The following is a 27,074-nucleotide window of genomic DNA, read 5'->3' as shown; positions in this document are numbered from 1 at the left end:
ACCATTCGGACAATCTTGCCGATGATCCAGGAGGGTCAATATATGACTACCGTGGATCTAAGGATGCGTATCTACATATTCCTATCCACAAAGATCACCATCAGTTCCTAAGGTTCGCCTTACTGGACAAACATTACCAGTTCGTGGCCCTTCTTTTCGAGTTGGCCACCGCTCCCAAAATTTTCACAAAGGTGCTAGGGTCCCTTCTAGCGGTACTAAGACCGCGGGGCATTGCAGTAGCACCTTACCTAGACGACATATTAATACAGGCGTCGTCCTTTCACAGAGCCAAGGCTCATATGGACATCGTTCTGGCCTTTCTAAGGTCTCACGAGTGGAAGGTGAACGTAGAAAAGAGTTCTCTGTCCCTGCTCACAAGGGTTCCTTTCCTGGGAACACTAATAGACTCAGTAGAAATGAAAATCTTTCTGACAGAGGTCAGGAAGTCAAAACTGCTGAATACTTGCCGAGTTCTTCATTCCATTCCTCGGCCTTCCGTGGCTCAGTGCATGGAAGTAATTGGTTTAATGGTTGCGGCAATGGACGTAGTCCCTTTTGCCCGAATTCATCTCAAGCGCAATAACCAAGGTGAGGGGAGCTAGAGGTATAATTAGTGGTGATTGTATGTTACTGTGTAACCTAAATAAAAGTTTATGCTTAAGCGTTATGGTTGAAAAAATAATATATTTATTTTAAAACACTTTAAAACATGTGCATAGTAAAAGTATAGAGCTCTATTACTTTAAAACATATAAAACAAAATATACAAATTGTAATAACAATAATTGAAGCTTGAAAATAGTTGCTAAAATATTGTACACTTATTTGCTTGCTTAAATATTGTACACTTTTTGCTTGCTTCTGTGTTCTATACGGTCCCTTTTAAGGCTTTAAAAGTTTAGTATTAATGTTCTTCTAGTACTCACGATTTTGTCTTGAGTGTAAAAGGCTTTTTAGCTTTATGGGGTTATAAAAAACGTTGTGGAGGCAAAATACGTTTGGAGTAAATACAGCCTTAAAGTTGACAATCTTGCTTTTTGTAGTTTTGGAGGTAAATATGAACAAGCTGTTGATTTGTTTCTATTTCCTTTGTTAGGCTGATACAATGTATATCTCCAATTTGTTGTACTAGAGAAAAGTCTTAGCCGTTTTAGCGCTGATAAGGTGCTTGAAAGTTCCTCAATTTTTCGTGAGGGTTTTAAATTGAATTATCCGTTGGTCTCTGAGACTGTGTACCCTATTTTGTACTAGTATGCTATTCAGGGTTTGCTGGAGTCTCTAAGAGGCTTATAGCGTTTGAAAATTCCTCAATCTTTAGCAGGAGTTTGTTTGCGAATTACCGTTGGTCTCTGAGACTGTATACCCTATTTAGTGCTAGTATGCTATTCAGGGTTTGCAGGAGTCTCTAAGAGGCTTATAGCGTTTGAAAATTCCTCAATCTTTAGCAGGAGTTTGTTTGCGAATTACCGTTGGTCTCTGAGACTGTTTACCCTTTAGAATTTGTTCAGGGTTTGCAGGAGTCTCTAAGAGGCAGTTCTGTCTGTTGTCCGATGATTTTCTTCTTTTGCGCTTATTATTTCAAGCGCTAGATAGAGCTGAATCCGTTGAAAGGAAAATAGTTCTTGTCCCACAGTGTGGGCATTAACTGTCAAAGAGGGTGCGCACTCAGGTGGGCAGATCTACGCGTTTCGGCGGGTGCCTTTATCAAGATGCCTCTGAGAGTGTTCGCGGTCCTTTTTAAAAAGGGCTAGGTAGCTCCTGATTGGTTAATTACAAATTCTTAGTTGACCAATCTTTGTGCAGAAATTTGAGCAAAATGTTCGGTTACAATTTTAAGCTGTAGTACAGATTTGTGGATTGATAATAATAACGTGAGCTAGAATGAAACTTTTAACATATAAAACTATTCATAATTTCCTAAACATAGTTGATCTGTTTAAGTGTTTGGTATGTGTGTGCGCCCTCTAAAATGATAGAAATATACAGTATAATTTTGTGAAGATAAAATCAATATAATAGTGAGTTGGAAAGAAGGGGGTGTTATTGTTTCGGGACATATGTGATAACTTAGAATTTTTTGTGTCCGCATAAAATTGTTTTAATTATTTTAATTATTTTGCTGCTTTTGTTGCTGAATGTTGTATAAAATTTGCGAAAAAATTAATATATTACTCTGTGAATATATGTAGATATAGAAATGTTTAAATTCATAATTTTTAGATCAGGAAGTTTAAATCAAACTCCATATTTAGTCCATGTGGATATAAGGTTTTAAAGGAGTAAATATATTCCGCTTCTTTTCTAAGTAGGAGGTTTTCTAGATTCCCCCCTCTGGGATTAAGGAAAACTTTTTTGACTCCCCAATATTTTAGGTGGTGGATATTGCCATTATGATGTTCAGTAAAATGTTTATATAGGTTGGTGCTAGTTGATTTATGTTCGATATGGTGAAGGTGTTCTCTTATGCGGTCTCTGAGCATGCGGCTAGTTTGGCCAAAGTATTGGTAACCACATAAACATTGTAAACAATATATGACATTCTTATCTGAACATCGTATGATTTCCTTGATGTTGATATATTGGTTGTTATTATTAGATTTCAGAGTTTTAATTTTGCTGCTATGTTTGCATGATTTACATAATATACATGGGAAGAAGCCTTCAACTTTTTCTTTATTAAGATCGAATGTATTGGGGTTGTGAATTTCCTTATTTTTGAATTCACTTGGTGATAGTATGTTTTTTAGGTTTTTTGCTTTTTTAAAAATGATGTCGGGATTATTTTTCAATCTATGTCCCAAAATTTGGTCATGTTTTATATAATGCCAGTGTTTGTTTAAAATCTTTTTGATTTCATGATGTTGTGAGTTATATTGCGTTATAAAAGGAATAAATAAGGGATCGTTTTTGTTTTGGTTAGGTGCTGATTTTTGTTTTGGTGCGAGTATCAAGTTTCTATCCATTTCTTTTACCTCCATTTGTGTTTTCTCCAAAGTGTGAATGTTATATCTTTTTTCAATGAATCTCTGTTTTAGGGTTTCTGATTGGGTGGAGTATTGATTAATATCTGAACAATTTTTCCTGATTCTGGTGAATTGATTTTTGGGGATATTTGTTTTCCATTTATTTAGGTGGCAGCTTTTATTGTGTATGTAATTATTGGCGTCTGTTTTTTTAAAAAAGGTTTTGGTTGTAATCATCATATTTTTAATTTCTATTTCTAAGTCCAAATAGTGAATCGAGTTTGTGCTAAATTCATGAGTGAAATTGAGGCCTAGTGTGTTGTTATTTAAGTCTTCTAGAAATAATTCTAGAAGTTCAGGTTCGCCTTTCCAAATTATAAATAGGTCATCTATATAGCGGTAATATAGCACAAGGTTCGCCCCCCATGGGCTAGAATTTATGTAATTATGTTCAAAATAACCCATGAATAGATTAGCATAACTGGGGGCGAACCTTGTGCCCATAGCAGTCCCCTTGTGTTGTAGAAAAATCTCGTCATTAAATAAAAAAGAGTTGTTATATAATATAAAATGGATACAATCAATTAGGAATTTATTTTGTTCTTTATTTAAATTTGGATCCTTGTCTAAGAAGAATTTTATAGCTTTAAGCCCTTTTTGGTGGTCTATGTTTGTGTATAGGGAATTTACATCGCATGTTACTAAAAGGAAGTTTTCTTCCCAAGATATATCTTTTAGGATGTTGAGTAATTGAGTCGAGTCTTTTAGATAGGATGGTAACTGGGAAACGTATGACTGTAAGAAGAAATCGACATATTGCGAAAGATTTGATGTGAGGGATCCTATGCCTGAAATGATAGGTCGTCCAGGGGGTTTGGTTAAGTTTTTATGGATTTTAGGAAGTATGTAAAAAGTAGGTGAAATGGGGTTTACAGTGTTTAGAAAATCAAATTCATTTTTTGTAAGTACTCCTGAGTTGAATGCTTTTATGAGAAGATCTTGTAGTTTTTTTATTTGGTTTTTTAAGGGATTAGATCTTAGTTTTTTATATGTTGTCTGGTCATTTAGGAGTCTGTACGATTCCTCTAAATAAAAAGATGTGTCCATAAGGACTATTCCTCCGCCCTTGTCTGCTTGCTTGATGGTGATTTCATTTTTATTAATGGGGATGGGGATTTTCTAAACACTGTAAACCCCATTTCACCTACTTTTTACATACTTCCTAAAATCCATAAAAACTTAACCAAACCCCCTGGACGACCTATCATTTCAGGCATAGGATCCCTCACATCAAATCTTTCGCAATATGTCGATTTCTTCTTACAGTCATACGTTTCCCAGTTACCATCCTATCTAAAAGACTCGACTCAATTACTCAACATCCTAAAAGATATATCTTGGGAAGAAAACTTCCTTTTAGTAACATGCGATGTAAATTCCCTATACACAAACATAGACCACCAAAAAGGGCTTAAAGCTATAAAATTCTTCTTAGACAAGGATCCAAATTTAAATAAAGAACAAAATAAATTCCTAATTGATTGTATCCATTTTATATTATATAACAACTCTTTTTTATTTAATGACGAGATTTTTCTACAACACAAGGGGACTGCTATGGGCACAAGGTTCGCCCCCAGTTATGCTAATCTATTCATGGGTTATTTTGAACATAATTACATAAATTCTAGCCCATGGGGGGCGAACCTTGTGCTATATTACCGCTATATAGATGACCTATTTATAATTTGGAAAGGCGAACCTGAACTTCTAGAATTATTTCTAGAAGACTTAAATAACAACACACTAGGCCTCAATTTCACTCATGAATTTAGCACAAACTCGATTCACTATTTGGACTTAGAAATAGAAATTAAAAATATGATGATTACAACCAAAACCTTTTTTAAAAAAACAGACGCCAATAATTACATACACAATAAAAGCTGCCACCTAAATAAATGGAAAACAAATATCCCCAAAAATCAATTCACCAGAATCAGGAAAAATTGTTCAGATATTAATCAATACTCCACCCAATCAGAAACCCTAAAACAGAGATTCATTGAAAAAAGATATAACATTCACACTTTGGAGAAAACACAAATGGAGGTAAAAGAAATGGATAGAAACTTGATACTCGCACCAAAACAAAAATCAGCACCTAACCAAAACAAAAACGATCCCTTATTTATTCCTTTTATAACGCAATATAACTCACAACATCATGAAATCAAAAAGATTTTAAACAAACACTGGCATTATATAAAACATGACCAAATTTTGGGACATAGATTGAAAAATAATCCCGACATCATTTTTAAAAAAGCAAAAAACCTAAAAAACATACTATCACCAAGTGAATTCAAAAATAAGGAAATTCACAACCCCAATACATTCGATCTTAATAAAGAAAAAGTTGAAGGCTTCTTCCCATGTATATTATGTAAATCATGCAAACATAGCAGCAAAATTAAAACTCTGAAATCTAATAATAACAACCAATATATCAACATCAAGGAAATCATACGATGTTCAGATAAGAATGTCATATATTGTTTACAATGTTTATGTGGTTACCAATACTTTGGCCAAACTAGCCGCATGCTCAGAGACCGCATAAGAGAACACCTTCACCATATCGAACATAAATCAACTAGCACCAACCTATATAAACATTTTACTGAACATCATAATGGCAATATCCACCACCTAAAATATTGGGGAGTCAAAAAAGTTTTCCTTAATCCCAGAGGGGGGAATCTAGAAAACCTCCTACTTAGAAAAGAAGCGGAATATATTTACTCCTTTAAAACCTTATATCCACATGGACTAAATATGGAGTTTGATTTAAACTTCCTGATCTAAAAATTATGAATTTAAACATTTCTATATCTACATATATTCACAGAGTAATATATTAATTTTTTCGCAAATTTTATACAACATTCAGCAACAAAAGCAGCAAAATAATTAAAATAATTAAAACAATTTTATGCGGACACAAAAAATTCTAAGTTATCACATATGTCCCGAAACAATAACACCCCCTTCTTTCCAACTCACTATTATATTGATTTTATCTTCACAAAATTATACTGTATATTTCTATCATTTTAGAGGGCGCACACACATACCAAACACTTAAACAGATCAACTATGTTTAGGAAATTATGAATAGTTTTATATGTTAAAAGTTTCATTCTAGCTCACGTTATTATTATCAATCCACAAATCTGTACTACAGCTTAAAATTGTAACCGAACATTTTGCTCAAATTTCTGCACAAAGATTGGTCAACTAAGAATTTGTAATTAACCAATCAGGAGCTACCTAGCCCTTTTTAAAAAGGACCGCGAACACTCTCAGAGGCATCTTGATAAAGGCACCCGCCGAAACGCGTAGATCTGCCCACCTGAGTGCGCACCCTCTTTGACAGTTAATGCCCACACTGTGGGACAAGAACTATTTTCCTTTCAACGGATTCAGCTCTATCTAGCGCTTGAAATAATAAGCGCAAAAGAAGAAAATCATCGGACAACAGACAGAACTGCCTCTTAGAGACTCCTGCAAACCCTGAACAAATTCTAAAGGGTAAACAGTCTCAGAGACCAACGGTAATTCGCAAACAAACTCCTGCTAAAGATTGAGGAATTTTCAAACGCTATAAGCCTCTTAGAGACTCCTGCAAACCCTGAATAGCATACTAGCACTAAATAGGGTATACAGTCTCAGAGACCAACGGTAATTCGCAAACAAACTCCTGCTAAAGATTGAGGAATTTTCAAACGCTATAAGCCTCTTAGAGACTCCAGCAAACCCTGAATAGCATACTAGTACAAAATAGGGTACACAGTCTCAGAGACCAACGGATAATTCAATTTAAAACCCTCACAAAAAATTGAGGAACTTTCAAGCACCTTATCAGCGCTAAAACGGCTAAGACTTTTCTCTAGTACAACAAATTGGAGATATACATTGTATCAGCCTAACAAAGGAAATAGAAACAAATCAACAGCTTGTTCATATTTACCTCCAAAACTACAAAAAGCAAGATTGTCAACTTTAAGGCTGTATTTACTCCAAACGTATTTTGCCTCCACAACGTTTTTTATAACCCCATAAAGCTAAAAAGCCTTTTACACTCAAGACAAAATCGTGAGTACTAGAAGAACATTAATACTAAACTTTTAAAGCCTTAAAAGGGACCGTATAGAACACAGAAGCAAGCAAAAAGTGTACAATATTTAAGCAAGCAAATAAGTGTACAATATTTTAGCAACTATTTTCAAGCTTCAATTATTGTTATTACAATTTGTATATTTTGTTTTATATGTTTTAAAGTAATAGAGCTCTATACTTTTACTATGCACATGTTTTAAAGTGTTTTAAAATAAATATATTATTTTTTCAACCATAACGCTTAAGCATAAACTTTTATTTAGGTTACACAGTAACATACAATCACCACTAATTATACCTCTAGCTCCCCTCACCTTGGTTATTGCGCTTCATTCTTAGACAGTTGTTTGAAGGAACAATTGTCACACTTGTAGGGTTTAGAGCGTGGTTATATTAACCAATTTTCCCAACATTAACACTCACCAGGTGCACTCACTCTAAACTTGTTTTTTCCCGAATTCATCTCAGACCACTGCAGCTGTGCATGCTCAAACAGTGGAATGGAGATTACGCAGATTTGTCTCCTCAAGTACAAATGGACCAGAAAACCAGAGACTCTCTTCTCTGGTGGTTGTCTCAAGATCACCTGTCTAAGTGAGTGAGTTTCCGCAGACCGGAGTGTATCATTGTCACGACCGATGCCAGTCTGTTAGGCTGGGGTGCGGTCTGGAACTCCCTGAAGGCTCAGGGACTATGGTCTCGGGAAGAATCTCTTCTTCCGATAAACATTTTGGAGTTGAGAGCGATATTCAATACGCTCCAGGTGTGGCCTCAACCCCCAAGGCAGAACATAGTGCGATCTGCGATATTATCGCAGAAAGTGGAGCCTGCCTGCAGAAAGAATGGCCAGGTCTGTTAAACAGAGAATTTTTTCTTCAACAGAATTTTTTTTTTTCTTCTGGCCAGTGCAGTGCTTTCAAATGGACAACCGGCACATTTTTAGTGCAGACAGTACTTTTAAATTATTGTCTAATGGCTGCTCTGCTCCTGAAATTGATACTTTTTTATGCAATATCATTATTGATACTTTTACCCGCCAGAACGGCTTCTGCGACTGTGAGGTAAGTCAGTTCTCGGCACAGGGCATGTGTTTTATTTTTTACTTTAGCCCTGCTGCGGGCAAGCAGAAGGAGTAAAAGCTTTTTAAAAATGTTTTATTATTATTGTATTATTTCAATAGAGCCGAGCGGTGGTGTGAGGAGAGGGCTGAGTGAGAACAGGAAAAGAGCGCACAACAAATGTTTACATTTACGCACATCTCCTACTGCAGCACATCACATCATTCTGGGAGACCATAGACCGGCAATGTGTGCAGTATGCCTCAACAGCGTATCACCTACAGCACGTCTTAGCTATGATCTACATTTACAGACCGGCCCCTGCATTAATATTTCAATAGAGCCGAGCGGTGGTGCGGTGGTAGTGTGAGAAGAGGGCTTAGTGAGAGCAGGAAAAGAGCGTATCACCTACAGCACGTCTTAGCTATGATCTACAATCACAGACCTGCCCCTGCATTAGTGTACAGCATGGTGACCTGCAAGATCCCATATACCGGAGAAATGCTGTGCAAGTGGGTGATGAGGTTACACATGCTGTACACTAATGCAGGGGCAGGTCTGTGATTGTAGATCATAGCTAAGACGTGCTGTAGGTGATACGCTCTTTTCCTGCTCTCACTAAGCCCTCTTCTCACACTACCACCGCACCACCGCTCGGCTCTATTGAAATATTAATGCAGGGGCCGGTCTGTAAATGTAGATCATAGCTAAGACGTGCTGTAGGTGATACGCTCTTTTCCTGCTCTCACTAAGCCCTCTTCTCACACTACCGCCGCACCACCGCTCGGCTCTATTGAAATATTAATGCAGGGGCCGGTCTGTAAATGTAAATCATAGCTAAGACATGCTGTAGGTGATACGCTGTTGAGGCATACTGCACACATTGCCGGTCTATGGTCTCCCAGAATGATGTGATGCGTTGCAGTAGGAGATGTGTGCAAATGTAAACATTTGTTGTGCGCTCTTTTCCTGTTCTTACTCAGCCCTCTCCTCACACTACCGCGGCACCACCGCTCGGCTCTATTGAAATATTAATGCAGGGGCCGGTCTGTAAATGTAGATCATAGCTAAGACGTGCTGTAGGTGATACGCTCTTTTCCTGTTCTCACTAAGCCCTCTTCTCACACTACCACCGCACCACCGCTCGGCTCTATTGAAATATTAATGCAGGGGCAGGTCTGTGTAATGAGCCCACTGAATGTAAATCATAGTCCTCAGTGTATACTGGCCCTTTAAGCAGATTTTTTTTGTTTGTACTATGGCACTTACTGGGTGGAAATTGCTAAATTAATTTACTCCTCCTGAGCCCTTCCATGTCCCTAGCCAAAGCCGCCCTGGGGCCACAATTCAATTCTACAGTAATTTTTATCTGATAATCCAGTATTTCTCCAGTCCAGTGTTACCAAAACTCCTCTCCTTTACAAATGTTTTATTCCTGTCCTCACACCCTCAGTGTTAATATAATCTATACATTTGTGTGTCTATGTATACTATCTTGCTTTGTTCACTGGCTGTGTGAGTGTAAAGAATACATTCCAGTCCATTTCAGGTTCTTTTGGCATTACTGCAATAAACTTGTTTTTTTTTGTTTTTTTTAAATGCTTCTCTGGAAAAAATAAATAAAAAAAATGATGCCAATATGTTCTAAAAACTCGCCCTAAGACACTGTTATTGTTAGGTTGGCAGTATTTTGGTTATTGTGGTGGGTCAGTTTGTTGTCAGAAGGGGCTAAATAGTTTGCACAATCCTCTTTTACAACCAAGGGGTTATGCTAGCAAATTTAGATCAGCGACACATCTGTTATTTATTATCACCTTCCCTCACTAAATATTGGAATCAGATTTTAAACAATGAATGAACAGCCAAAGCCTTGTTATTTGCAAATTGTAAATAATAGCAATAATAATAATACTAATATAATTAGTACTAGTAGACTAGTATTTTATTACTATTAGCGTAAGTTTCTGTGATGAAAGAGAGTCTACTTTTGTTTGCCTACTATAGCAGTGCTTCCTCAAGAACAGTAAAAATTAAACCAGGGTTGTGAGTGATATACATTTTAAATGTTAACAGAACAAAAATTCTATTAACATTTAAAATGTATATCACCACCCTGGTTTTATTTTTATTTTTATTGGGGAAAAAAGGAATGGTAACTATATTGTGGTTCTTTAAGCATATATGCACAAAAGGTGGCATAGGGGACTTTATATTTGATTGTCAGCTGAGCAGAGCTGGTAATGATAGAATGGGGTCAGTCCACACATATATACACACACATATGCACACACACATATACACACACACACATACACACATATACACATATACACACACACATATACACATATACACATATACACACACACACATATACACATATACACACACACATATACACATATACACACACACACATATACACATATACACACACACATATATACACACACATATACACACACATATACACACACACATACACACATATATACACACACATATACACACATATATACACACACATACATATACACATATGCACACACACATATACACACACATACATATACACATATACACACACACATACACACATATATACACACACATATACACACACACATACACACATATATACACACACATATACACACACATACATATACACATATACACACACACACACACATATACATACATACATACACACACACACATTACATGTGAAAGTTTACCAAGTTTTAAATAAATGTTTGTTTATGAATGATTTAAAACCGAATTTTATTTAAAAATGACCTGCAGAAAAATATTCACTACAAAAAATCTCATCGCAGAAAGTGAAAAAAAGTTCTGCTTCTGGGGCCTCAACTAGCGGAGGCCAAATTCATCAGATTCCAGTCGGACAACATCACGACTGTAGCGTACATCAATCATCAGGGAGGAACAAAAAGTTCCCTAGCAATGAAGGAATTATCCAAGATCATCAAATGGGCGGAGGATCACTCCTGCCATCTATCTGCAATTCACATCCCAGGGGTAGACAACTGGGAGGCGGATTTTCTAAGTCGTCAGACTTTCCATCCGGGGGAGTGGGAACTCCACCCGGAGGTTGTTGCTCAGTTGACCCAGCTATGGGGCATTCCAGAATTGGATCTGATGGCGTCCCGTCAGAACACCAAACTTCCCCTTTACGGATCCAGATCCAGGGATCCAAAGGCGGCATTGATAGATGCATTAATAGCGCCTTGGTCGTTCAGTCTAGCTTATGTCTTTCCACCGTTTCCTCTTCTCCCTCGGCTAGTAGCCAGAATCAAACAGGAGAAGGCTTCGGTAATTCTGATAGCGCCTCTTCCATCGAGGCAGGATCTTCTAATTCAAGGTCCTTTCAAGCATCCAAATCTAGTTTCTCTGCAACTGACTGCTTGGAGATTGAACGCTTAATTCTAGCTAAGCGTGGTTTCTCTGAATCAGTTATAGACACTCTGATACAGGCCAGAAAGCCTGTCACCAGGAAAATTTACCATAAGATATGGCGGAAATATCTTTGTTGGTGTGAATCCAAGGCTTACTCCAAGGATATTGTCTTTTCTCCAAGAAGGATTGGAGAAAGGTCTGTCTAGTTCCTTAAAGGGACAGATATCTGATCTGTCTATTCTGTTACATAAGCGTCTGGCTGCTGTACCAGACGTTCAGGTGTTTGCACAGGCCCTAGTCAGAATCAATGGAAAAATAGAAATAGGCCCAGCACTCACCATCCAATTAAGGGTGCACGCTACAGGGGTTTCTGCACTAACCCCCAAAGTAGACAAATTTGTAGAAAAGAGCAGCAGCACCACACTTTATAAACTTTTAACTGCTTTTAATGATGAAACATACAGGAAAGCAACGACGTTTCGGTCATCAACTGACCTTAATCATGTTGTATACAGAAGTAGCTAAACACACTGCTTAAATAGCTATATGGGGAGGGGGTCACAGATACCTGTGTGGGTGTATACCCATATAGTTAACACTTTCATATATCAAACACAGTATGGTTCTCAAACTCCCTCTAGTGGATAAAGGTACTTCATTTTAAACTTCTATAGTGACCTATAAGACAAAACATAAATATGTATATATTATAAAAACATCAATTTACGGTATTCTGACATCGCAAAAAGAAAATATTACAGAAACAATATATGTACATAATTACCACACTTTTAACAATATATCCAGATAACATATTAATATAGTATATTTACAGTGTTACTTGCCAATCTATTTCCTTATTCATTCCTAGAGGGGCAAGAGCTTGTAATGTATAAATCCAAAATGTCTCTCTGCTTTTGAGTATAGATTGTCTATCCCCACCTCTCCTAGGCCTCTTGATCTGTTCTATGACCTGGAATCTCAGTTGGGAGATAGTATGGCCTGCCTGCAAGAAATGGTTAGAGACTGGAGCGTCCCTATTCCCACATCTTATATTCGATTTGTGTTTAACAATTCTGTCCCTTACCCTACGTGTAGACTCACCTATATACATCTTTGAGCATGGACATTTGATTAAATAAATCACATACTCTGAGTTACATGTAAAGTAACCAGGGATTTTATATTTCTTGCCGGTCAGGGGATGCAAGAAACAGTCACCTCTAATTACATTATTGCAATTACAACACCCTAAGCATGGGAAACAGCCGAATTTTGGTGTAGATATATATGTTTGTGTCTGTTTCTTACCAGAGCCTAAGTCTACTCTTACTAATTTATCCCTTAGGTTTTTACACCTTCTATAGGCTGGCATAGGTGGTAATTCAAATTCTTTAATTTGAGGGTTAAGGTCTTTAATAACAGACCAGTGTTTCCTAATAATGTTATTAATGTTCTTACTAAGAGGGTTGAATTGTGAGACAAAGACCATACGTTTATTGTCTTTTTTCTGCTTTGTATTGCCTCTCAGGATAGAATGTCTAGGAATTTCACTGACTTCTTCTATCTGTTTCGGGATAAGTTGTTTGGGAAAACCTCTCTCAATAAATAGTTTACCCATTTCGAGTAATCTGGTATGAGCTGTGCTGTCATCTGAGACAATTTTCTTGACCCTCAGGAGTTGGCTCCTAGGAAGGCTATTAATCAAATGGGGGGGGGGGGGGCACTTTCATACCTCAGAAGACTATTTCTGTCACTCTCTTTCCTATATAGGTCAATTTTTAATGTCCTCCCATCTTTGATAACCTTAGTGTCTAGGAAAGCCACTGACTCCTCACTAAAGGTCAACTTAAACTTGATGTGTCTAGTAGATACATTCAAATCAGCCACAAATTCCTGCAAGGAGTCAATGTCGCCCCCCCCACATGCCAAACACATCATCGATATATCTGAACCAACATAGTCCATATTGTTGAAACAACTGGTTAGTGTATACAAATCTCTAGTCAGAATCAAGCCTGTTTACAAGCCCGTGGCTCCTCCATGGAGTCTAAATTTAGTTCTTTCAGTTCTTCAAGGGGTTCCGTTTGAACCTTTGCATTCCATAGATATTAAGTTATTATCTTGGAAAGTTTTGTTTTTAGTAGCCATTTCTTCTGCTCGAAGAGTTTCTGAATTGTCTGCTTTGCAGTGTAATTCACCCTATCTTGTGTTCCATGCAGATAAGGTTGTTTTGCGCACCAAACCTGGTTTCCTTCCAAAAGTGGTTTCTAATAAGAATATTAACCAGAAAATCATTGTTCCTTCTCTGTGTCCTAATCCAGTTTCTAAGAAGGAACGACTTTTACACAATCTTGACGTGGTTCGTGCTTTAAAATTCTATTTAAAAGCAACTAAAGATTTCAGACAAACATCATCCTTGTTTGTTGTCTATTCTGGTAAGAGGAGAGGTCAGAAAGCGACTGCTACCTCTCTTTCCTTTTGGCTGAAAAGCATCTTCCGTTTGGCTTATGAGACTGCGGGACAGCAGCCTCCTGAACGAATTACAGCTCATTCTACTAGAGCTGTGGCTTCCACATGGGCTTTCAAGAATGAGGCTTCTGTTGAACAGATTTGTAAGGCAGCGACTTGGTCTTCACTGCATACATTTGCCAAATTTTACAAATTCAATACTTTTGCTTCTTAGGAGGCTATTTTTGGGAGAAAGTTTTTGCAATCAGTGGTGCCTTCCGTTACCTGACTTGTTCCCTCCCTTCATCCGTGTCCTATTGCTTTGGTATTGGTATCCCACAAGTAAGGATGAATCCATGGACTGAATACACCAAGTAAGAGAAAACAGAATTTATGCTTACCTGATAAATTACTTTCTCTTACGGTGTATTCAGTCCACGGCCCGCCCTGACATTTAAGTCAGGTTCAAATTTAATTTAAAATAACTACAGTCACCGCTGCACCCTATGGTTCTCCTTTTTCTCCTAACCGTCGGTCGAATGACTGGGGGGGCGGAGCCTGAGGGGAGCTATATGGACAGCTTTGCTGTGTGCTCTTTTTGCCACTTCCTGTAGGGATTGAGAATATCCCACAAGTAAGGATGAATCCGTGGACTGAATACACCGTAAGAGAAAGTAATTTATCAGGTAAGCATAAATTCTGTTTTTCGGGGCAATGGGTGATTTATTTAATTTTTGTTTTTGGCGGTGGGGGTGCTGTAATGTTAGTGGGGGGTTTTTAGAAAATGAGCTGATCGCTTTAGGTCGGGCAATGCCCTACAAAAGGCCCTTTTAAGGGCTATTGGTAGTTTATTTTTAGAATTATTATTATTATTATTATTTTTTTTAAGGTATATTAGAATAGGATTTTTTTTCTGTAATTGTAGTTTTTTTTTATCTATATTGGTAGGTTTGTTTGTTTTTTTAAAAGTAAGATTAGTTTTTTTTTTAATTTTACAGGTAAGTTTTTTATGTTAAGGTAGTTAGGATTTTTTTTTTAGTTAATTTAGGGATATTTTAATTTGGGTTAAGTTAGGGGGTTTAGATGATAGTTTATATCTTTGCGTCGTGGGTTAAATAGTTTATTTAGGTACATTGCGATGTGAGCGATGGCGGTTTATAGGGTTAATAGTTTATTTAGGTATCCTGTGATGTGGGTGGATGGCTGTTTAGGGATTAATAGTTTATTTAGGTATGTTGCGATGGAGGATGGCGGTTTGGGGGTTAATAGCTTATTTATGGGTGTAAGTGTAGTTTGTAATGCAACTTTTTAAATTCAGAAACCAGTTTACCACAGCTCTTAGATCGCGGAAAGGATTGAAGAGGAAAAACCGTTTGCGCCGCACTTGTAATCTAGCTCTATGTGTTTATGCCCTGCAAAGGGTTTAAATACACACTAGAAATATCACTCAGGATTTGCAGAGCACTGCTGATCTAAGAAACCACTGGTGATCCAATCTGCAATGAAAGTTCCACATCTTAGTTGTGCGACTATCAACGGTTTCCACTCGGGATCAACAGTGCTCTGCAAGTCCTAAGCAGTATTTATACTGTGTGATAACATAAGATACTGCAAAACAATTGATATTTTACTAACATAATTACTGTAGTAAACACAATGTTAATGTATTCCAAAAAAAAAGTAATACTCCACTATTATGTTAATTTATTACAAGACTGCAGAAATTCTTCTAATGTACATGGCATTTACTTTACCATTTAAGCTAAAAACTTAAAATATTATAGAGAAAGTACCATATAGTTTTTATTTAGTGCTACTATCTGTGTGAAATATACAAGCTGTTTTATGTTAAAGTTATAAAAACTAGATTATGGGATATAAAAACTGAATCTGCTTTATTTGTATAGGTGAAGATAAGGATAACGCTGATATGGTGAAGGTTGAGATAACAGAAGATCTGTGTGCGAGGCATCAGCTGGGAGACCCAAATGAGGAAAGCAGTGACAGTATCAGCCCAGGCGAGTGTGCACAAGTGTTTTGTCTAAGGCACATAAATTACAGGGTATTGTGTATCAGATATGTGGATTACAGGTGAGTATGCACGTATGTTGTCTCTGAGGGATTTAGGCTACAGGTGTGTACAGTCATGGGAAAAAGAAAGTGACCCTCTTTAAATTCTATGGTTTTATGTATCAGGACATAATAAAAATCATCTGGTCCTTGACAGGTCTTAAAATTAGGTATATACAACCTCAGATGACATGACATATTACACTGTGTCATAATTCATTTAACAAAAATAAAGCCAAAATGGAGAAGCAATGTGTGAAAAACTAAGTACACCTTATGATTCAATAGCTTGTAGAACCACCTTTTGCAGCAATAACTGGAAGTATTAGTTTTCTGTATGACTTTATCAGTCTCTCACATCGTTGAGGAGGAATTTTGGCCCTATCTTCTTTGCAACATTGCTTCAGTTAATTGAGGTTTGCGGGCATTCGTTCATGCACAGCTCTTTTAAGGTCCTGCCACAGCATTTTAATATGGTTGTGGTCTTGACTTTGACTGTGCCATTGCAACACCTTGATTCATTTCTTTTTCAGCCATTCTGTTGTAGATTTGCTGGTTTGCTTGGGATCATTGTCCTGTTGAAAGACCCAATTTCGGCCAAGCTTTAGCTGTCGGACAGATGGCCTCACATTTGACTCTAGAATACTTTCGTATTCAGAGGAGTTCATGGATAACTCAATGACTGCAAGGTCCTATGGCTACGAAACAAGCCCAAATCATCGCCCCTCCACCACCATGCTTGACAGCTGTGTTTGGTTTTCGCCAAATGTGGCACTGTGCATTATGGCCAAACCTCTCCACTTTGGTCTCGTCTGTCCAATGGACATTGTTCCAGAAGTCTTGTGGTCTTTCTAATTCTGTGGTCTCGTCTGTTCTAATTGTACTGTCATGAGCTTTAACATAACTTTTTTTTTTTGTTTGCAATTCCTCTGAGTATTGCATGGTCTCACCTTGGGGTGAATTTGCTGGGACGTCTACTCCTGGGAAAATTGGCAACTGTCTTGTATGTTTTCCACTTGTGAATAATCTTTCTCACTGTAGAATGATGGACTTTAAATTGTTTGGAAATGGCTTTATAACCCTTCCCAGATTGATGGGCAGTTACAATTGCATCTTTAAGATCATTGCTGATGTCTTTCCTCCTTGACATTGTGTTAAAACACACCTGAATGCTCCAGACCAGCAAACTGCTCAAACTTTTATAGAGGTGGTCACACTTGCTGATGATCAATTAATCAAGGGCATTTGATTATTAGCACCTGGCTGCTACTTAGCCTCTTAATTCCTATGGAAGCAGTAGGGGTGTACTTAGTTTTTCACACATGGCTTCTCCATTTTGGCTTTATTTTTGTTCTATAAATCATGACACAGTGTAATATGTCATGTGTTGTTGTTCATCCGAGGTTGTATTTACCTAATTTTAGGACCTGCTAAGGACCAGATGATTGTTACGTCCTGATATGTAAAACCTTAGAATAGCAGTAGGGGTGTACTTAGTTTTCTTCTGTTATGTGTGATCAGTCCACGGGTCATCATTACTTCTGGGATATAACTCCTCCCCAACAGGAAATGCAAGAGGATTCACCCAGCAGAGCTGCATATAGCTCCTCCCCTCTACGTCAGTCCCAGTCATTCTCTTGCACCCAACGACTAGATAGGATGTGTGAGAGGACTATGGTGATTATACTTAGTTTTTATGACTTCAATCAAAAGTTTGTTATTTTACAATAGCACCGGAGCGTGTTATTACTTCTCTGGCAGACTTTGAGGAAGAATCTACCAGAGTTTTTTACTATGATTTTAACCGGAGTAGTTAAGATCATATTGCTGTTCTCGGCCATCTGAGGGAGGTAAAAGGCTTCAGATCAGGGGACAGCGGGCAGATGAATCTGCATTGAGGTATGTAGCAGTTTTTATTTTCTGAATGGAATTGATGAGAAAATCCTGCTATACCGTTATAATGACATGTATGTATACACTTCAGTATTCTGGGAATGGTATTTCACCGGAACTACTCTGTTAAAGGTCACTAATCCTTTTAATAAGTATTTATCATGTTAAACGTTTTTGCTGGAATGTAGAATCGTTTACATTGCTGAGGTACTGAGTGAATAAATGTTTGGGCTTTTTATTCCACTTGGCAGTTGTTTGCTTTTAATTGTGACAGTTTCGTTTCTCTTCACTGCTGTGTGTGAGAGGGAGGGGCCGTTTTTGGCGCTCTTTGCTACGCATCAAAAATTTCCAGTCAGCTACTATTATATTTCCTGCATGATCCGGTTCATCTCTGACAGATCTCAGGGGTCTTCAAACTTCTTTGAAGGGAGGTACATTCTCTCAGCAGAGCTGTGAGAATTTTTATATTGACTGTGGATAAAAACGTTACTCTATAATTTTATGTCAAAGATCTGTTATTAATGGGAGTGATCCGTCCGGTTCCGCGGTCGGAACAAGGACAAGGGTTCTACTCAAACCTGTTTGTGGTTCCCAAAAAAGAGGGAACTTTCAGACCAATCTTAGATTTAAAGATTCTAAACAAATTCCTAAGAGTTCCATCGTTCAAAATGGAAACTATTCGGACAATCTTGCCCATGATCCAAAAGGGTCAGTACATGACCACAGTGGATTTAAAAGATGCTTACCTTCACATACCGATCCACAAAGATCATCACCGGTATCTACGGTTTGCCTTCCTAGACAGGCACTACCAGTTTGTAGCTCTTCCATTCGGATTGGCTACGGCCCCAAGAATCTTCACAAAGATTCTAGGTGCCCTTCTGGCGGTACTAAGACCGCGAGGGATTTCGGTAGCTCCGTACCTAGACGACATTCTAATACAAGCTTCAAGCTTTCAAACTGCCAAGTCTCATACAGAGTTAGTTCTGGCATTTCTAAGGTCGCATGGATGGAAAGTGAACGAAAAGAAGAGTTCTCTTTTTCCTCTCACAAGAGTTCCATTCTTGGGGACTCTTATAGATTCTGTAGAAATGAAGATTTACCTGACAGAAGACAGGTTAACAAAGCTTCAAGATGCATGCCGTGTCCTTCATTCCATTCAACACCCGTCAGTAGCTCAATGCATGGAGGTGATCGGCTTAATGGTAGCGGCAATGGACATAGTACCTTTTGCACGCCTACACCTCAGACCGCTGCAATTATGCATGCTAAGTCAGTGGAATGGGGATTACTCAGATTTGTCCCCTACTTTGAATCTGAATCAAGAGACCAGAAATTCTCTTCTATGGTGGCTTCATCGGCCACACCTGTCCAGGGGGATGCCATTCAGCAGGCCAGACTGGACAATTGTAACAACAGACGCCAGCCTACTAGGTTGGGGCGCTGTCTGGAATTCTCTGAAGGCTCAGGGATTATGGAATCAGGAGGAGAGTCTCCTTCCAATAAACATTCTGGAATTGAGAGCAGTTCTCAATGCCCTTCTGGCTTGGCCCCAATTAACAACTCGGGGGTTCATCAGGTTTCAGTCGGACAATATCACGACTGTAGCTTACATCAACCATCAGGGAGGGACAAGAAGCTCCCTAGCAATGATGGAAGTATCAAAGATAATTCGCTGGGCAGAGTCTCACTCTTGCCACCTGTCAGCAATCCACATCCCGGGAGTGGAGAACTGGGAGGCGGATTTCTTGAGTCGCCAGACTTTTCATCCGGGGGAGTGGGAACTTCATCCGGAGGTCTTTGCCCAAATACTTCGACGTTGGGGCAAACCACAGATAGATCTCATGGCGTCTCGCCAGAACGCCAAACTTCCTCACTACGGGTCCAGATCCAGGGATCCGGGAGCGGTTCTGATAGATGCTTTGACAGCACCTTGGAACTTCGGGATGGCTTATGTGTTTCCACCCTTCCCGCTGCTTCCTCGATTGATTGCCAAAATCAAACAGGAGAGAGCATCAGTGATTCTAATAGCACCTGCATGGCCACGCAGGACTTGGTATGCAGATCTAGTGGACATGTCATCCTGTCCGCCTTGGTCTCTACCTCTAAGACAGGACCTTCTGATACAGGGTCCGTTCAAACATCAAAATCTAACTTCTCTGAAGCTGACTGCTTGGAAATTGAACGCTTGATTTTATCAAAGCGTGGTTTTTCTGAGTCGGTTATTGATACCCTGATACAGGCTAGGAAGCCTGTTACCAGAAAGATTTACCATAAAATATGGCGTAAATACCTATACTGGTGCGAATCCAAACGTTACTCCTGGAGTAAGGTTAGGATCCCTAGGATATTGTCCTTTCTACAAGAAGGCTTAGAAAAGGGTTTATCGGCTAGTTCATTAAAGGGACAGATTTCAGCTCTGTCCATCTTGTTACACAGGCGTCTGTCAGAAAATCCAGACGTCCAGGCCTTTTGTCAGGCTTTAGCTAGGATCAAGCCTGTGTTTAAAGCTGTTGCTCCACCATGGAGTTTAAACTTAGTTCTTAACGTTTTACAGGGTGTTCCGTTTGAACCCCTTCATTCCATTGATATAAAATTGTTATCTTGGAAAGTTCTGTTTTTAATGGCTATTTCCTCGGCTCGAAGAGTCTCTGAGTTATCAGCATTACATTGTGATTCTCCTTATCTGATTTTTCACTCAGACAAGGTAGTTCTGCGTACTAAACCTGGGTTCTTACCTAAGGTAGTCACTAACAGGAATATCAATCAAGAGATTGTTGTTCCATCCTTGTGTCCAAATCCTTCTTCAAAGAAGGAACGTCTTCTACACAATCTGGATGTAGTTCGTGCCCTCAAGTTCTACTTGCAGGCAACTAAAGATTTTCGTCAAACTTCTTCCCTGTTTGTCGTTTATTCTGGACAGAGGAGAGGTCAAAAAGCTTCTGCTACCTCTCTCTCTTTTTGGCTTCGTAGCATAATACGTTTAGCCTATGAGACTGCTGGACAGCAGCCTCCTGAAAGAATTACAGCTCACTCCACTAGAGCTGTGGCTTCCACTTGGGCCTTTAAGAATGAGGCCTCTGTTGAACAGATTTGCAAGGCTGCAACTTGGTCTTCGCTTCATACTTTTTCCAAATTTTACAAATTTGACACTTTTGCTTCTTCGGAGGCTATTTTTGGGAGAAAGGTTCTTCAGGCAGTGGTTCCTTCTGTATAATGAGCCTGCCTATCCCTCCCGTCATCCGTGTACTTTTGCTTTGGTATTGGTATCCCAGAAGTAATGATGACCCGTGGACTGATCACACATAACAGAAGAAAACATAATTTATGCTTACCTGATAAATTCCTTTCTTCTGTTGTGTGATCAGTCCACGGCCCGCCCTGTTTTTAAGGCAGGTAAATATTTCTTAAATTATACTCCAGTCACCACTTCACCCTTGGTTACTCCTTTCTCGTTGATTCTTGGTCGAATGACTGGGACTGACGTAGAGGGGAGGAGCTATATGCAGCTCTGCTGGGTGAATCCTCTTGCATTTCCTGTTGGGGAGGAGTTATATCCCAGAAGTAATGATGACCCGTGGACTGATCACACAACAGAAGAAAGGAATTTATCAGGTAAGCATAAATTATGTTTTTCACACATGGCTTCTCCATTTTGACTTTATTTTTGTTCTATAAATCATGACACAGTGTAAAATGTCATGTGTTGTTGTTCATCTGAGGTTGTATTTACCTAATTTTAAGACCAGGTAAGGACCAGATGATTGTTATGTCCTGATATGTAAAACCTTAGAATTCAAAGAGGGTGTACTTTCTTTCTCACATGAGTGTATGTTGTCTCTAAGGGATGTTGGTTACACGTGAATGTGCACATTTTTTGTGTGCAAGAGGTGTGGATTACAGGTGAGTATGTATGTTGTTTGTGAGGGACGTAAGTTACAGGTGAGTGTGCACATAAGTTGTGGGTTACTGTAGAGTGTGCACTTATATTGTCTCTAAGGGACTTGTGAGTGCTCATATGTTGTATCTGAAGCACAAAGACTACATGTTATGTCTGAGGCACACGGGTAAGTGAGTGTGCGCGCATGTTGTGTCTAAACTTCCCTTTTAGCTAAAATGGTTTAAGATAAGAGGGAAAATGTTCAGTGTAAGTATTTTGTGCTATTGTCTGTCTGGGAAATACACAAACTATTTTATGGTAAAGTTATAAAAAAAAAAAACTAGATCATGTGATATAAATACCTGAGTATGCTTTATTTGTACAGATGAAGATAATACTGATATAGTGAAAGTTGAAATAACAGAAGATCTGTATACGCGTGATCAGGTGAAGACTGAAGAGGATGAAGTTCCTATAAATACGGCTACAGGTGATTAGCGCATATTAAGTAAAGGGAAGATTCTGTGCATTTTGTGTCATGTAAATAACAGTTCTATTTATCAGATGATTACACAGCAGACAGGTTTTTTTTTTGGTTTTTTTGTTAATTATCATCTTATTTATTTGGGAGTTATATTGTAATGTAATTGTCTTCCTTTCACATTAAAAAATACACATTAAATACAGTAGAATTGCATAGTCAAACAAATGCATAATAAAAAGACAATACAGAAGCACTTAGGGGCCGATTTATTAAAGTGCGGATGGACATGATACGATGTAGCTTATCATGTCCGCCGCACATTGATAAATGCTGACAGCATACACTGTCGGCATTTATCATTGCACAAGCAGTTCTTGTGAACCGCTTGTGCAATGCCGCCCCCTGCAGATTCGCGGCCAATCATCCGCTAGCAGGGGGTATCAATCAGCCCGATCGTATAGGATCGGGCGGATTGATGTCCGCAGCCTCAGTGCAGGCAGACAAGTTATGGAGCGCTTCATAACTGCTATTTCCGGCGAGCCTGAATGCCTGCGCGGAAACGGGCATCAAGCTCCAGTTGAAGCTTGATAATTCGGCTCCTTAGTCTGAATTTCATGAGTAGATTTTGTTCTGACAAATTTCAAAGTTAATCCAATTTTCCTTCCACTTGTATCATGTGACAGTCATCAGCCAATCACAAAATGCATTTAAGTATACACTGAATTCTTGCACATGTTTAGTAAGAGCTTTTTTTGTTAATTTTTTTTATTGAGGTTTATTCACAAGATTATAGATAGTGTAAACAGATAGGTACAAACACTTAGATCTGGAAAACAGTATAAATTGCAATTACATATTCTAAACTTATTCGCAAGGTTATAGGTATTACTACTTCGGTATGTACCAAAATAGAGCCAGGTACGTAAGAATGCAGGAGTACAATTCAAGTATTACAATGTTCAATAAACCTTGTTTTTTTATTATTTAAAAATGTGCAAAGCGTATAGTTAACCCCCTATTATCAAGTAAATGCCCATATGAAAAATGATGGCCTCTCTTGGACCATTAACACTAGCATGTACTAGTAAAATGAATCAATAGGGGAGACATGTCAAATAGTAAACATATAGGGCCAATCTTGGACCCTTAACGAGCATCTTAAGCGAAAAATAGCTGTAGGACTATCATAATATTGAGTGTATTAGTGTATATCATATAGTATCAATTTCTTGTTGGAGGATGTTATACATGAATGGATCTACATCATAGAGGATGGGGTAAACAATCAATGAATTGTTTTATGAGGCTAAAGGATGTAAGTGATATCAGACCATTTTGGGATTCTTTTCACGTCAAACTACTTAAGCAAGTCATATTAGGTTTATAGACCTTAATTTGATAAAAGTTAAAGTCATGATGGGGAGTAGTTTAACTATAATTGATTAGATAAGTATGGGCTGTATGCCTCTTGTAGGATAAAAATCATATCTGACCCATGAATTCCCTTTAACTGTTTAAGAATCAAATAAGTCTCTAAAACTCTTTGTGATAGGTAAGAACTTAAATGACATCCAAAATAGTACAGACCTGTTTATCCCAAACACTCTGTGTTTCTATGACCTGGTACCCATTACACCAATGGGATTATATACAAAGTCCCTATTCAAAAGAACCATATTCTAAATAACTACAAATATCATCGTTTTTATAACAAAACAGTTGAACTTATTGAAACTAGAAAACGGAGATATGTAGATAAAAGGTTGCAGTGGTCTTGGAGATGATGTAGTATCTAGTGTTAGCTATTGGTCTATGTAAATATGGTAGTGGTAAGCTGTCTACTAAGTGGTGGGCATTGCATAGCAGTTTTATTAGAATCAAACTATGAGAATTATAGAAGAGATGGACTCTAGTTAGTACTGCTGTATTTGAGTTAGGGATGCACCGAAATGAAAATTGTGGAACAAAACCGAAAATTCAAGATGCCCTTGGCCGAAAACAGAAACCAAAAATGACTTTTCTCCAAATTTATTTTAAAATAGTTTAAGGTATTCTTTAATTGCCTTGTTTGTTTGGCACTAGCACAGAAACAGATGTTGCTCTGCTGTGCTATTTATTTAATTTACTGTACCTCATGGTGCAGAATGGAAAGCATCCTAAGTTGCCCAGCTGGTCTGTTAGTTGCGCTTGCTTGTGTCTGTTAAACTATGTCAACTGCAAGAGAAGGCTCCAGGTTTATTTGTTATTTCTTTTTTTTTCTTCTAGTGTATATTCTTGTACCCTCGCCTCTGTTTAGAATGCTGTCTTGTTTTTATTTTTATGCTAGACAGCAGACCTAAATATATCCAATTGTTATTTGTTGATCATTATGTGACTCATTACTTTTGTCATCTAATAATTATCGGCATGATCGCTCAGAGCTACAGCCAACCTCGTCTTTTACACATAACTGGTACTGGATATAACACACATGTGTGTGATTTTTAATGATTGCTATACCGCTTCACGCTACACAGGGGCACTTGTGAATCACGCAACTTTTTTTCTGATTGGGATGCGAAGGATGGACTGGGCTTAGTGAAACCGCCCCTTTTGCTTGGTTTTACAATAGCCGTGGCATTCCCTAAGTTACAAACAAGATATATGGCATTTCTCGTCCATAAGAGAAATGCCATATATTTTGTATGTAACTTAGGGAAATGCCATGGCTATTGTAAAACTAAGCAGAAGAGGCCGTTTCACTAAGCCCAGAAGTCCACCCTTCGCCTTCCCAATCAGAAAAAAAAAATATAATAAGTTGCGTGATTCCCAAGTGCCCTGATGTAGCATGGTGCGGTATAGTAATTGTTAAAAAGCATGTTAAACAGGGTGCAGGAATTTGACTAAAGCCCTGACGCGTGCGGGCAGGAATTTATGAAGCGGCACGCATGCGCATTCAAAGGAAGTAATTTGAGTATAACGTACTAGTTTTAATGTGGTTGTTACTATATGTGGATTGTAGAGAGCGATAAATAGTTAAATTTGCCAAGTGCCTTATGTCTGTAGCTATATGGTAATAAAATAAGTGCCTCATAAGGGTCTCAGACCAATAGATCTTCCTAAATTATACAGTATCTCACAAAAGTGAGTACACCCCTCACATTTTTGTAAATATTTTATTATATCTTTTCATGTGACAACACTGAATAAATGACACTTTGCTACAATGTAAAGTACTGAGTGTACAGCCTGTATAAAAGTGTAAATTTGCTGTCCCCTCAAAATAACTCAACAGCCATTAATGTCTAAACTGTTGGCAACAAAAGTGAGTATACCCCTAGGTGGAAATGTCCAAATTGAGCCCAAAGTGTTAATATTTTGTGTGGCCACCATTATTTTCAAGCACTGCCTTAACCCTCTTGGGCATGGAGTTCACCAGAGCTTCACAGGTTGCCACTGGAGTCCTCTTCCATGACTACATCACGGAGCTGGTGGATGTTAGAGACCTTGCACTCACCCACCTTCCATTTGAGGATGCCCCACAGATGCTCAATAGGGTTTAGGTCTGGAGACATGCTTGGCCAGTCCATCACCTTTACCGTCAGCTTCTTTAGCAAGGCAGTGGTCATCTTGGAGGCGTGTTTGGGGTCGTTATGTTTGAATACTGCCCTGCGGCCCAGTCTCCGAAGGGAGGGGATCTTGCTCTGCTTCTGTATGTCACAATACATGTTGGCATTTATGGTTCCCCCAATGCCGGTAGCACTCATGCAGGCCCAGACCATGACACTCCCACCGCCATGCTTGACTTTAGGCAAGGCACACTTGTCTTTGTACTCCTCACCTGGTTGCCCCCACACACGCTTGACACCATCTGAACCAAATAAGTTTATCTTGGTCTCATCGGACCACATGGCATGGTTCCAGTAATCCATGTACTTAGTCTGCTTGTCTTCAGCAAACTGCAGGCTTTCTTGTGCATCATCTTTAGAAGAGGCTTCCTTCTGGGACGACAGCCATGCAGACCAATTTGATGCAGTGTGCGGCGTATGGTCTGAGCACTGACAGGCTGACTCCCCCACCCCTTCATCCTCTGCAGCAATGCTGGCAGCACTCATACGTCTATTTCCCAAAGACAACCTCTGGATATGACGCTGAACACATGCACTCAACTTCTTTGGTCGACCATGGCGAGGCCTGTTCTGAGTGGAACCTGTCCTGTGAAACCGCTGTATGGTCTTGCCCACTGTACTGCAGCTCAGTTTAAGGGTCTTGGCAATCTTCTTATAGCCTAGGCCATCTTTATGTAGAGCAGCAATTATTTTTTTCACATCCTCAGATGCTCAGTTCTTTGCCATGAGATGCCATGTTGAACTTCCAGTGACTAGTATGAGAGAGTGTGAGAGCAATAACACCAAATTTAACACACCTGCTCCCAAGTCACACCTGAGACCTTGTAACACTAATGAGTCACATGATACCAGAGAGGGAAAATGGCTAATTGAGCCCAATTTGGACATTTCCACTTAGGGGTGTACTCACTTTTGTTGCCAACGGTTTAGACATTAATGGCTGTGTGTTGTTATTTTGAGGGGACAGCAAATTTACACTGTTATACAGGATGTACACTCACTACTTTACATTGTAGCAAAGTGTCATTATTTCAGTGTTGTCACATGAAAAGATATAATAAACTATTT

The 27,074-nt window shown here is 38.7% G+C and overlaps 1 protein-coding gene across 2 annotated transcripts in view; it reads left to right on the top strand.

Annotated features, from left to right (window-relative positions):
- LOC128656979 (gastrula zinc finger protein XlCGF26.1) overlaps positions 1 to 27,074 on the top strand; it is a 72,282-nt gene that overhangs the window by 29,990 nt on the left and 15,218 nt on the right. For both annotated transcript variants that reach the window (XM_053711188.1, XM_053711189.1), the window contains 2 exons: positions 15,979 to 16,089; positions 22,300 to 22,404. In XM_053711188.1, coding sequence (XP_053567163.1) covers positions 15,979 to 16,089; positions 22,300 to 22,404 — 216 coding nt within the window. The remainder of the gene's footprint in view (positions 1 to 15,978; positions 16,090 to 22,299; positions 22,405 to 27,074) is intronic.

This window comes from Bombina bombina, chromosome 4, assembly GCF_027579735.1.
Source record: "Bombina bombina isolate aBomBom1 chromosome 4, aBomBom1.pri, whole genome shotgun sequence".
In the NCBI taxonomy this organism is placed as follows: domain Eukaryota; kingdom Metazoa; phylum Chordata; class Amphibia; order Anura; family Bombinatoridae; genus Bombina; species Bombina bombina.
Note: the sequence above shows the minus strand (reverse complement) of the source record. Positions and strands in the feature narration are given on the sequence as shown.